Source organism: Triticum urartu, chromosome 6A (assembly GCF_056163025.1).
Source record: "Triticum urartu cultivar PI428250 chromosome 6A, HENAU_Tu73, whole genome shotgun sequence".
Classification (NCBI taxonomy): Eukaryota; Viridiplantae; Streptophyta; class Magnoliopsida; order Poales; family Poaceae; genus Triticum; species Triticum urartu.
This window is the reverse complement of record NC_141878.1, coordinates 255,354,864-255,368,236: the sequence shown is the minus strand read 5'-3', so window position 1 is coordinate 255,368,236 and position 13,373 is coordinate 255,354,864. Positions and strand designations below refer to the sequence as shown.

At 49.4% G+C, this 13,373-nt stretch overlaps 1 protein-coding gene across 1 annotated transcript; it reads right to left on the bottom strand.

Annotated features, from left to right (window-relative positions):
• Positions 1-11,006: 11,006 nt before the first annotated feature.
• LOC147964921 (uncharacterized) lies at positions 11,007-11,435 on the bottom strand. Its single transcript, XM_087530212.1, has one exon. It carries the CDS (start codon positions 11,433-11,435, stop codon positions 11,007-11,009), a length of 429 nt encoding a protein of 142 aa, XP_087386338.1.
• Between the last annotated feature and the right edge of the window lie 1,938 nt (positions 11,436-13,373).

The window sequence follows — 13,373 nt, the reverse complement described above, 5'->3', positions numbered from 1 at the left end:
GCTCAGATTGAAATAATTTATATATGAAAAATTATCAGAAAAATTCAATCTATCCATCTGTACAATTTTCATGCATGGCAAACTAACCTATACATACTATATATATGAGAACACACTTATGGCATATTTAAGAGCTTAATTTGGAGTTGTATTTGAACGCTTGGTTCAAATGGACTTCAACCAAATAAATGCTAGATGCATTAACTCAAACAACATCACATCTTCATGCCATGTTCATGCATCATATTGTTGCATATGCTTGTGTATTGATTTCCGACACCATTCCTTCTCGATAGGTCCTGCTCCGGAGACCGATCCAGAGTACCTGTCAGAGGAGCAGTGTCCCCCTGTTGATCTACCAGGCAAGCAAACCCCCTTGTTCATTCCGATACAATCCTACTCTCTCGCTCTTGCTCTCATTTATTACATTAGGACAACAACGATTCAACTGCTACTTTATGCTGCGGTAGTTGAACCCATTCCTCTGCATGACCTGTCATTGCCACAGTAAATAGTTAAAACCCACTAGCATGTGTAGGAGTTGTTTGAGCCATGTTGTGTTCCTACCATGCTTTGCCTGCTATCGCTTAGAGTATGTCAGGTCTGATTCATTGGGAATGAATTGGAGTACAGTGCTATGTTCTGATATTGAGAGTTAAGCGTGTGAACACGATTTGGTAAAGGTAGCGGTGAGAGGCCATGTAGGAGTACATGGTGGGTTGTCTCACTGGAACCGTCCCTAAGCACTGAGTTCTGTGTATGTTGTCCAAGGACTAGCTACTACCACACATTGGGTTCTGGTAACTCGACCCCTCTCGACTTATTAACCAACTCGATCTCTGTCCAGGAGTTGCAAATAGTTTCTGGTGTTTGTAGGTAGTGCTATTTTTCTACCGAGTGGCACCCGGCAGGGTGGACTTGGGACAGACTAGGCACACGTGGCCCGGTGTACCAAGTGGCACTCGGATGGTGGGCTCGGGAACCCTGTACACATCGTTTGGGGCCATGAGCGAAACCTCGGCCGGATCTCCTTACCGATGGAACCCGAATAGGCGATAAAGCTGGACTAGAGTCTTGTGTGGTTAGTCAGGTCGTGGCCGACACCCTTGCCAGGCTTCCGCTTGAACGTTCCCGAGATACATGACGTGTGTATGGTGATAAGTGGTGAGAGCGTGTGTGAAGAAGTGCACCCCTACAGGCTTTTCATGATCTATTCGAATAGCCGTGTCCTCGGTTATGGACTTCTTGGATGCTTACATGGTACATAGACAACTTAAAGTGGATACTCTAAAATGCTCAAGACAAGTGTGAGTGCTATGGATGGCCTTCTCGTAAGGAGACGAGGATAAATCCATAGTAGTGTATTGATGTGGTGATTAGTGGACTCGTGTGCACTGCCTCACCTCAAAGAAGTTTCTCGTTGTCTTAGAACAGGTTAGCCATTGAGTCAAAGCTGGCTTGCTGCAACTAAACCCCACATTTGTAACGGCCTCGATGCGGCTATATCTCCCACGTGTCGAAGCATGACTTAGAGGCATAACCGCATTGAAAGCAATGTTGCAAGTGAGGTAATCTTCACACAACCCATGTAATACATAAGGGAAAGAGATACATAGTTGGCTTACAATCACCACTTCACACAATTACATGAATAAAGCATTACAACATCCAGATACAATCAGGGCCCGACTACGGAGCCCAAAATAAAAGAAGACTACCCCAATGCTAAACAGATCCCCGATCAACCCCAACTGGGCTCCACTACTGATAAACTAGAACGAAACGACATAAAGGACAAGATCTTCAACGAGCTCCTCCTTGAGCTTGGTTGCGTCACCTGCTCGGTAACATCAGCACCTGCAGACTGGTTTTGGAAGTATCTGTGAGTCACGGGGACTCAGCAATCTCACACCCTCGCGATCAAGACTATTTAAGCTTATAGGAAGGGTAAAAGGTATGAGGTGGAGCTATAGCAAGCGACTAGCATATATGGTGGCTAACATACGCAAATGAGAGCGAGAAGAGAAGGCAATGCACGGTCGAGAAAACTATGATCAAGAAGTGATCCTAGAACAACCTACGTCAAGCATAACTCCAACACCGTGTTCACTTCCCGGACTCCGCCGGAAAGAGACCACCACGGTTACACACGCGGTTGATGCATTTTAATTAAGGTCAACTTCAGGTTTTCTACAACTGGACATTAACAAATTCCCATCTGCCCATAACCGTGGGCACGGCTTTCGAAAGTTCAAATCCCTGCAGGGGTGTCCCAACTTAGCCCATGACAAGCTCTCACGGTCAATGAAGGATATACCTTCTCCCGAGACATTCCGATCAGACTCGGTATCCCGGTTCTACAAGACAACTTCGACAAGTTAAAACAAATCCAGCAACACCGCCCGAATGTGCCGACAAATCCCGATAGGAGCTGCACATATCTTGTTCTCAGGGCACACTCAGATGAGACTAGCTACGAGTAAAACCAACCCTCAAGTTTCCCCGAGGTGGCCCCGCAGGCAGCTCGGTTCGGACCAACACTTAGAGAAGCACTGGCCCGGGGGGGTTAGAATAAAGATGACCCTTGAGTCTGCAGAACCCAAGGGAAGGTGGTAGGTTGTTAGTGCAAATGGTAAAACCAAGGTTGGGCATTGCTGGAGGAGTTTTATTCAAGGTGAACTGTCAAGGGGTTCCCATTATAGCCCAACCACGTAAGGAACGCAAAATCTGGGAACATAACACCGATATGACGGAAACTAGGGCGGCAAGAGTGGAACAAAACACCAGGAAAAAGGCCGAGCCTTCCACCCTTTACCAAGTATATAGATGCATTAATTAAATAAGAGATATTGTGATATCCCAACAAGTAAACATGTTCCAACAAGGAACAACATCTCCATGTTCCAACAAGGAACAAACTTCATCTTCACCTGCAACTAACAACGCTATAAGAGGGGCTGAGCAAAACAGTAACATAGCCAAACAACGGTTTGCTAGGACAAGGTGGGTTAGAGGCTTGGTTCAACAATATGGGAGGCATGATAAGCAAGTGGTAGGTATCGCAGCATAGGCATAGCAAAAGAGCGAGCAACTAAGCAAGCAAAGATAGAACTGATTTCGAGGGTATGGTCATCTTGCCTGAAAACCCGCAAGGAAGAAGAACGAGTCCATGATGAAGACAAACGGACGTAGTCGAACGGTTCCTCAAAACGCGATGTTATCGGAACCAACCCGAAGAAGCAACACCGAAAAGAAGCAAACAACATAGTAAACAACCACTACATGAACATGACATGATGCACAAACAAGTATGATGCATGTCCGGTTTAAAGAGGCATGGCATGGCAAAGTGCGCAAACAACCCTACAAATTAAGTGGAGCTCAAAGTGCAGCTCCGTTGCATATTGACGAAACACCACGTGACTTATTTAGTCCGATCTCGTTTAAGTACCCAACAAAATTAAATGTTATTAACATGGCAAGATGTGAAGCATAAGTGAACTAAACATTTAGGCAAGTTTAAATGAGGCCGAAACAACAAGCAACAATTTCGGTAAAACCTCATATGCATTTATCAATTTGGTGCAACAAAATTTTTAACCATTTAAATGTTATTATCATGATGCGAATGACATGAACAAGTTTATGTAATTTTTATTAAAAGTTGACATGAGCATAAGGAAGCATTTGTCATCGTGGCGGAAACAAAAGGGGTGCCACGACAATGACAACGGAAATGGTGCCACGACAACATTCCGGTTCTGATAGCTCACGGAGATACCGGTGCAAAAGGAAAAGTGACGGGAGCGTGACATGCGATAGAAGGTGGGGGTGATCCCGCAACCGGGTTCCCACGAGTCAACGACGGCATGGCAACGAGGAGAAACCATTAACGTTCACGGGTGAAAACAACAACTAAACATGCATCTCATTCAACACATGCTTTCGTCCACGGGTCATCGTCTCGGCGGTTATACCTTCCAGGTGCATTCTCGGAGCGGTTCGGGTTCGTAGAGGAAGTAGAGGAAGTAGTCGTCCACGGCGACGGTAGTTGTACACGGGCCTTCAGCCACGGAAGTAGTCGTACAATGTTTTCATAGAGGGACTTGACGAATCTGAGTAACTTGGGTTCGACGATGGTTGTTCACATCCATAGTCGCACAAGGTTCCGTAAATGTTTGGGGTCTCGGCGAGGAACTCGGTGTTTCGGTGCGATGTAGGGGTACAAGTCGAAGGTCGTTGTAGTACTTGGTGTAACATAGGTCTCCGAGGTCGTCGGGTACACATTCACATTGTAGCCGTACACGTCGAGGGTCTTATCGGAACCTCGTCAAAGTTCGAGATCCACCTTGACGTTCCGAAGAGGTACTTGGCGTCATGGTACTTGGGTCTTGGCGGTTCGTTGTGTAGTGATACATGTATCGTAGAGGAACTTGGTCTTGCGAAGAGGTACTTGATGGTAGTGGTACTTGACGCGTTCGAGGGTCGTTCATGTCATGGTACTTGGAAAAATCCTCGGAGAAGGTTCTTGACGGTCCAGGTACGGTTCTTGGTGTCTCATCCTTGCTGATCCAAAACAAACGCGAGACGGAAGGCCTCTAGTGGGCAGCAGCAAGGCAGGGACGGGAGGATCGGACCCAACGCGGCCGGATCTGGCGATCTTCGGCGACGAACGTAGCAGGGCGGCGACGTGATGCTTGACAGCAAGGACTTGAAGCGAGGAGGAGGCCACGGTAGGAGGTCGGCGACGTGGTGGAGCAAGGTAGGGGCTCCGGTCCACTACTGTTGTTGACGCCGGCACCGCAGACGAGGCAGGGAGACGGCGCGGCGCTCGCCGGAGATAGAGCCAGCGGTGGAGGGCGGTCCTGGTGTGGGAACTATGGCCGAAGGCGGGGAGGTACTTGGGCGGCGGGAGGAGCAGCTCGGGCAGGACGAGGGACTCGGCAACGCGGACTTGTGACGCCGGCGACGGGCGACGTCTGCGGGCGCAGAGGACGACGGCTGCAGGCGCGGGTGCTCGAGGAGAGGCCGAGCGCGGCTAGAACCAACCAGAGGCGACGCCCTACGGTGCGGGGACGAGGCAGGAGGCGGCTCGGTCTGCGGCTCTCGGATGCTCGGGCGTGGGCGGAGCCGGTGCGAGGAAGAGGAGCCTAGCATGGCTCCCGCTTGAGGTGGCCTTCCTGGAGGAGCTCAGCGGCAGCTGTCGCCGGTCGGCGCGGCGGAGGAAAAGGAGGCTCGCGTGAAGGAAGAGCGACGGGGAGGCATGGGCGAGGAGATCCATGGATCGGGACGGGGGTGCAGGGCTGCTCTCTCCCTCTCTCCGACGGTGCACGCACAGGAGGAAGGGATCGATGGGGGGAGATGGGGATCGATGCAGGGAGGCTAGGGTTACAGCGGGGAGCGACTGGGCTAGAGGTCGGGAAGCAAGATGGGCCTTGGGGCCGGCCCAAGGAGAGGGAAGTGGACAGAGGCCTGCTGGCTGGATGGGATTCGCTTGAGCTGGGCTCTCTCTTTCTCTACTCTCCTCTCTTAACCAAAAATAGAAAAGAAAAATAGAAGGAGAGGGTATGGATGGAATTTGGGCATGGGAGTAATTTCCACGGACTCGCCAAAAATGCGCATGTTCCAAGAAAATGGAGTGGGCATTTTTGAAAGTTCTAAATTCAAACTCATTTGATCTAAAATCAAATGGTTTGAATAGGAAGTGAGGGTTAGGAAGGTCCAAAAATGTTCGGATTTTTGGTGGAGCTCTGGAAAATGGGGAAAGGATAAAAGCAAAGTTTGGGGACCCAAACTTGAAGCGAGAAAAGGCATGTGATTATTAGCAAGTGTGTTCATGGGTGATTCCGAAAATGGAATATTGAATATAGCTCCCTAAAATATTGGGAGAATAAGTTTTAAAGAGAATCACCATGTGAATTCCCTCGGTTTAAATGGACCGAAGATCCATGCAATTTATTTAGTTGATTTTTAGAACGGGATGCATGATGACATGATGCAATGCACATGATGCAAAGATGAATGCAACAGACGAAACAAATCACACAACGAAACCCGGAAACCCTGGAAGGCATCTGAAGCTCCGGTCTTGGGGCGTTACAACATTACCTTCTTGATACAAATGCATGTATGATAGGATCTGATGTAAGTCTTGCTGAGTACCTTTGTACTCACGTTTGCTTTATTTATGTTTTGCATGTGAGACATCTGTCTCACTAGTAGTACCGCTTGGACTTCGACGAGTAGCTTGTTACCTCAGCTATGATCTTGTACCCTTGGGAGGGACTTGCAGATAGTCAGGCTTCTCGGCCTTTTTCTTTTGTAGTTGTCTATACTCAGACTTGTAATGCTTCCGTTGCTTGTATGCTCTGAATGATGGGTCATGAGACCTCTGCTTGTATTAATGCTATGTGGCTCTTCTGGGCCTTATTCTATATGAGTTTGCGTTATGTTGTGATGCCATGTTGTATAGCACATACTTGCATGTTATGTGTACGTGTGACATGTATTGCTATGTGTGGGATCCGACAACCTAGTTGTTTATCCTTGGTAGCCTCTCTTATGGGGAAATGTAGTCTAGTGCTTACACTAAGCCATGGTAGTCTGCGACAGCCCGGTTCACCGGAGTCCTGCTAGCCGAGCACTACTGCTCCGGAACACTTAGACTGGCCGGCATATGATTCACTTCGTTCCTGTGTCTGTCCCTTCGGGGAAATGTCACGTGGTGACTTCCGGAGTCCTGCTAGCCTGCTACAGCCCGGATTCCCGGAGTCCTGTTAGCCCAGTTGCTACAGCCCGGATTCACACGCTGATGACTGACATGCTCGATGTTGTTTCATGTATGCCTGTCCCTATAAGTCAGTGCCACATTGGGTTCACGACTAGTCATGTCAGCCCGGGTTCTCTGTCATATGGATGCTAGCGATTCTATCATATACGTGAGCCAAAAGGCGCAAACAGTGCCGGGCCATGGTAAGGCGACACCCGTGGGAATACCGTGCGTGAGGCCGCAAAGTGATATGAGGTGTTACATGCTAGATCGGTGTGACTTAGAATCGGGGTCCCAACAACTTTGGTATAAGAGCCTGACTTCCTGTAGGATTACCAAGCCAACCTGGTCGAAGTTGGGTCTAGAAATTCTTTAGCTATATAGGGGAATTGATTGTGGAAGGGAACGTAAGGCTCTTTTTACTCCTTATACCTCATGCCTTCTGACCTGAGTCATCCTATCTTTCCTACGGGGTTAAGGAACTAGGCTTCCTCTTCTGTCTATCAGGATCACGTGTTACTACTCCGTAGTCTCTTAGGATTGGTTGATTAGAGTCATATTCCAGATTTCATGTACTTCCGGTGTAGTTTGTTTAGTAATATCTCAGAACCTTTAGTGATGATGTTGAGTATGGTGCTACCCCGCATTTTGCAGAATGTCTCATTTTGAGCATTTTACTGCCGTTATGCTGCCGGAATTGTCCTAGGAGTTCGAGAGATACTAATTTCATGTGCTACCTTTTGCATCCTATAGTTGGTGTTGAATCCATCCTTGTTTTCTTTGGTTTCGTTCTTCAGGATGTTGCCGGTTAACCGAAGTTCTGTTGCTCGTAGCCGAAACCACGAAGATGGTAGGGATGAGGATCCTCCCGACCAGTCTTCATTGGCAGAGTTCATGTTAGAGATGGAGAGGAACAAGCGTCAGTCTAACAGCTTATTAGCACATATTGAGGAGAACACATCCCATCAGCACAAAGAGTCAGCGACCATCTATGATTTCATTGGTCTGAAACCACCTACCTTCCATCATTCCATTGAACCAGTCGATGCAGATGACTGGCTCCGTAGTATCACACACAAGCTGCGTTCTGCGAACGTAGCTGAAGGTGACAAGGTCACCTATGCTGCAAATGATAAAATAGTTAATATCGTGTGCAATGGCAACGCTATCACAAAACGGTTTAACGGTGAAAATTGTGTGTTGTACTTGCGAAGGGAAACGTTTTCCTTGGAGCGACTGTGTGGGATGTTCATACGAATGGAAAATTTTAGCGGGGACTGATTGTGTGGTATGTACTTACAACCGGAAACGATTTCGCCTGTATAAATGTATTTTTCAGCATTACTGGACGTATAACCGTATTTGAGCGCTTGCCTGTCGCACACGACCTCATTTTGCCGAGCGTGTGTGCCAGCAGGGCATATCCCCGATGGTTTCTGGGTTGTGTGGGAAGGACCCCCCTATCTCCCACACTCACTTGGCGATGTTTCCAAATGCCATCACAGAAAGGGGTTGAAAACCGTTTGTACAGCACATCGTTGTACTAATGCGCATCTTGGAGGGCGGTGGGCCAATAGAATCCTCGCCGGAATGCTTTCCCAACTAATTTCCTTGATCCAATGTGGGAGCCACACATGCCTTTGTGTATTTCCTCCAGCAGTTCCTTTCCTTCTTCCCGACAGATGCACTTCAATTTCACACCATTGGGCCTCCTTCTGTATAGAGTGTTATCGACAAACTAATACATACTGGCCCTCCGAGCTACTCTTTCTGCTTCCTCTTGCTCATTGGGAAGTTCTCCAGTTTGGAGAAAATGGACTATGTGCCTTGCCCATGTTGGAGCCTGGGGCTCGGCAACAAGGGCTAGCGGCACTTCCTCATCTGCGGGAGTGTGTTCCTCGACCGCGGGGACCAGTGGCCCAGCAGGAGGGCGCAGCCCAGTAATTGATGGGGAGTTGTTTCCAGCAGGGTCCCTACCAGGAGCCTCGGGAGGCTCTACGGGGAGAGGATTACCGGAGTCCAACTTCCTCCTCTTTTGGGCCATTGTTGCAAGGGATACGGAGGGCTGAGTACGATGGAGAACACAAGTTCCTGGTTCCACAGGAAGTTTTTGTGCAACACACTTTGATAGATGATCAGCTATGCTTTTTTCCGCACGGGGTATGTGTTGTGTTTGCAATCTGTCAAAGTGCACCTCCAATCTTCTCACTTCCTCGAAGTATGCCTCCATCAATGAACTTTGGTAATCCTTGTTGACTTGTCTCCCCACAAGTTGTGAATCTCCTCGAATGATCAGGTTCTTAATTCCCAATTATGTGGCAATCCGGAGCCCGGTAAGGAGCCCTTCATATTCAGTTGTATTGTTGGTTGCCTCCTCACGGGGAAAATGCATCTGGACGACGTACTTCAACTGCTCCCCAGTGGGAGCAACGAGAAGCAAACCAGCCCTTGCACCTTGCAGGGAGAAAGCACCATCGAAATACATGATCCATTCTTAGGGCGCTTCCTTGCTGGGGGTAACTGTTTCCAATACTTCTTCATCAGGTGTTGGCGTCCATTCTGCAATAAACTCTACCTATGCCCTACTCTGAATTGTTGATGTGCTCTTAAATTTCATGCCAAAGCTGGATAACTCCAAAGCCGACACCACTATTCTGCCAGTAGCCTTAGGGTTTCGGAGTATCCTTTGCAACGGAAAAGCAGGTGACAACCGTAATTTCATGGGCTTGGAAGTAGTGGCGCAGTTTCCTTGAGGCGATAATGAGGCCAAAAATCAACTTTTGCACACCAGAGTACCTCAATATAGCCCCCTGTAATAGGGAACTGACAAAGTATACTGGGCGCTGCACCACTTTCTTCCTTGCCGCGCCCTTGGGGTTTCCCCAGCTGCAATGCTCTTCTTTGTCTTGATCCTCATCCTGCCATGCCGGGCTTTGTTCACTCTCTGTTTACTCTACTTCCCGCTGTGCCACTAGGGCTGCACTAACCACTTGATTAGTCGCTGCTAAGTACAGCAACAATGGCTCTTGTGGTTGAGGGGCAACCAAAGTGGGCACAGAGGACAAGTAGGTCTTCAAATCTGGTAACGTTACGTCTTCTTCTGGGTCCACTTCAAGGGTCCTGCCTTCTTCGAAATTTTGAAGAACGACAGGGCGCGCTCGGCAGACTTGGAGATGAATCTGCTAAGTGTGGCAATGCACCCTGTCAGACACCTCACATCTTTGACAACCCTGGGTGCCTGAATCTTTTTGATAACCTTGATCTTGTCGGGGTTGGCTTTGATCCCATGATGGGACACGAAGAACCCAAGTAGCTTGCTGGAGGTAACGCAGAACACACACTTCTCTGGTTTCAGCTTCAAGTTGATCTTGCGCAGATTAGCAAATGTCTCCTCCAAATCCTGGATGAGGGTTGATCTGTCCTTGGTCTTGACCACAATATCATCCATATAAGCCTCAATGTTTCTATGTAACTGTGGTTCAAAGCCAATCTGGACTGCTCTTGGAGAAGTGGACCCGGCACTCTTTAACCCGGAAGGCGTGCGTAGAAAGCAGTATGTACCACATGGGTGGATGAATGAGGTATTCTCTTTGTCTTCCTTGGACATGAAGATCTGATGATACCCAGAGTATGCATCCAGAAAGGAGAGCAAATAAAAACCTCAAGTGGAGTCTACAATCTGGTCGATGCGTGGCAAGGGTAATGGGTCCTTCGGGAAAGCCTTGTTGAGATCAGTGAAATCTATGCAAAGCCTCCATTTTCCGTTAGCCTTGTGTACGACTGATGGTTCGCTAACCATGTCAGATGCAGTACTCCTCTGACCAGACCAGCTGCCTCAAGCCTCTTAATCTATTCTGCAATGAACTGCTACCTCTCCAAGGCATGCTTTCAAACCTTTTGCTTGATGGGTCGGGCATGTGGGCAGACAACAAGGTGGTGCTTGATTACCTCGTTGGGAAAACCGAGGATATTAGATTGTTGCCAGGAAAACACATCGATATTCGCTCGCAGGAAGGCAACGAGCACGCTTTCCTATTTGTCATCCAACGAGCACGCTAATGGTGAAGGTACCATCAACGCCAGCCAGCCCTGCTGGGACCTTCTGTACATGTGGCGTAGCAACCTTGGATCTCTTGCTATTGGAACTCTCCCGCAAGTCATCAACATGCATAGCACACTCCGAAGAGGTATGCTTCCTGGATTCCGTGATGGTGTCCTTGCTATCCTTATTCTTTCCTTAGTTCTCCTTGGCGGGAACTGCTGCTGCCGCGGCCTCTGCCGCGACCGCATCCCGGTACATCTTATCCACACAAATAATTGCATCTTTCTCATCTATCGGAATGGAAATGACTCCTATCGGCCCTGGCATCTTCAAGGTGTTGTAGGCATAGTGGGATGCCGCCATGAATTTTGCCAAAGCTGGGCATCCAAGGACCCCATTGTACGGCACGTGGAGATCGACCATGTCAAACACAACCTTCTTAGTCCGATAGTTCAATTCTCCTCCGAATATCACTGGCAACATGATCTTTCCCATAGGATGACTCATGCCGAGATTGACTCCTTGAAACATTCCCATGACCTTTAGTTCTTCCTCTACTATCTGAAGCTTGCTAATAACCTTTGGTGAAATCATATTCAACCTGGCCCCGCCGTCAACCAACATCTTTATGACCTTGAGGTTGCGAATTGTTGGAAAGACCAACAACGGCAAACACCCTACCGTAGTGGTGCGGTTAGGATGGTCCTCTTAGTCAAAGATGATGGGCGTGCGTGACCATTTGAGCAGCTTCCGAGACTCTGCCGCCGTCTCCACAACATTGACGCCCACTGTATAAGTTGGCGGTGAGAGGGGTGAAAATATGCACCCCCGTCAATGCACAGGGCGTCAGTGGCCTTCTGGAATTCCTGCTCATTGGTTTCCTCTTCATCCCCTCCATCACTCTCATCATTGCAAACTTCCTTCTCTCGGCCCGAGGCAAGTTTTCCTTGGTTCCAAAAAGCCTTGTTGGGGCAATTTTCTTCACCGTCTTGGCCCTTCCGACCAGTGCCATTCTGACCTTTTTCTTTATCACGCTTCTCATATTCAGCCCTCTGCCTCTTAACGAGCTGTTCAACCTGGTGACACTCTTGGAGATCGTGGCCTTTGGTATGATGAATCTTGCAGTATGGCCCATCGCCTTTCCCAGCCCTCTCGGCAGCCTCAGCCTCCCGGCAGTCAGCGAACGCGGCAGCTTCCTTGTCGGGGGCCTCGGCCCTAGCCTTCTTGCCGGTACTAAGCGTGCTTCATCCTTCGACGGTCATCACTGTCTTATGCTTGTGCCTCTTGTTTCGCTTGTTCTTCTTCTTCTTCTAGCTGGTGGACTCGTCGTCATCCTCTGAGTCGATGTCGACGCAATCCTCCTCTCCAGTGAGTTTCCTTCCCTCCTCCACCTGAGTGCATTTGTCCCCCAAGGTGTAAAGCTCCTTGACAGTCTTGGGCAACCGCACGTTCATCTTGGAATGTATCCTGCGGTTGCGCACATTGGATTGGAAGCCAGCTATCACAGCCGTCGGGTGGATATTTGGGATATTTCTGTGAGCTCTGCTGAATCTCTACAAATACTTGTGAATAGTCTCTCCTTCTTTCTATTGGAGAAACTGCAAGTCGCTAGGCCATCTTGGTTCTTGATGGTGTCCAGGTTAGCCCACAACGAAATGGAGTTCTCCGATAGGTGCATCAGCCAGGACATCACGTTGGACTTGAGTGCCAAAGGGAAGTAGTTGGCGAACACCTTCTCATCTCTTCAACCGACAGCTTGAACAGCGATGGTGTAGATGCTCAAGAACTCTACCGGGTTCAGCCTCCCATCATACTTCTTGGGTATCTCCGGCTTGAACATGTGAGTGGATGACCAATGAACTTGCCGCAGCTCACGAGTAAAGGTAGGTCACCAACCTCGAAAGGCAGGCACCCGCCATCCTCGAGCACAAGCTCGTCGATGTCAGGGCCATCGCACCCATTGGTCCGACAGTGGGCGTCGCGGCTCGACGACGATGACGCACGCGCCTCCCCTCCGCCTGTCCTCCGAGGTGCGTCATTGGCCCAGATATGCTCGAGGGACGAAAGAGCCCATTGATACGTCGTCGGTTTCTTGATTACGTAGCTCCAGCACTGATTGCCGTGGTGGGGGCTGCACAGTGGGGGTGGCCCCTTCCACACGGCCAGCAGCGCGAGCCGTCGTTGTCGCCTAGGGAGGCCGCGGCGGGCCAGCCCGTTGTGAACCCCCAGCCTCGGTGAAGCCAATCAGAACCTAAATGGAGACTCTCCATTCATCCATCTAATCGACCGTCCGCGGGAACCTTAACAGCAGTTGGGCCCGCGTCATGGCCTCCGTAGTGCCTGGCATCGATGATGATGATGTAGATCATACCGTCGTACGGCTTCTGACGGTGCCGGTGGCGACTATGGCGCGCCCTCACTATTGCCAACCAGCCGCTTGGATGGGATGGTGATGCGTTGAAGGCGCTAGAGGGCCAGTGGCTCCATTAGGCACAAAAGTAGGGTCAACCCGCTCCTGGGGAGACGCGCGCCCTACGGCCGTGCCCGTGCCAGGGGCGGCCG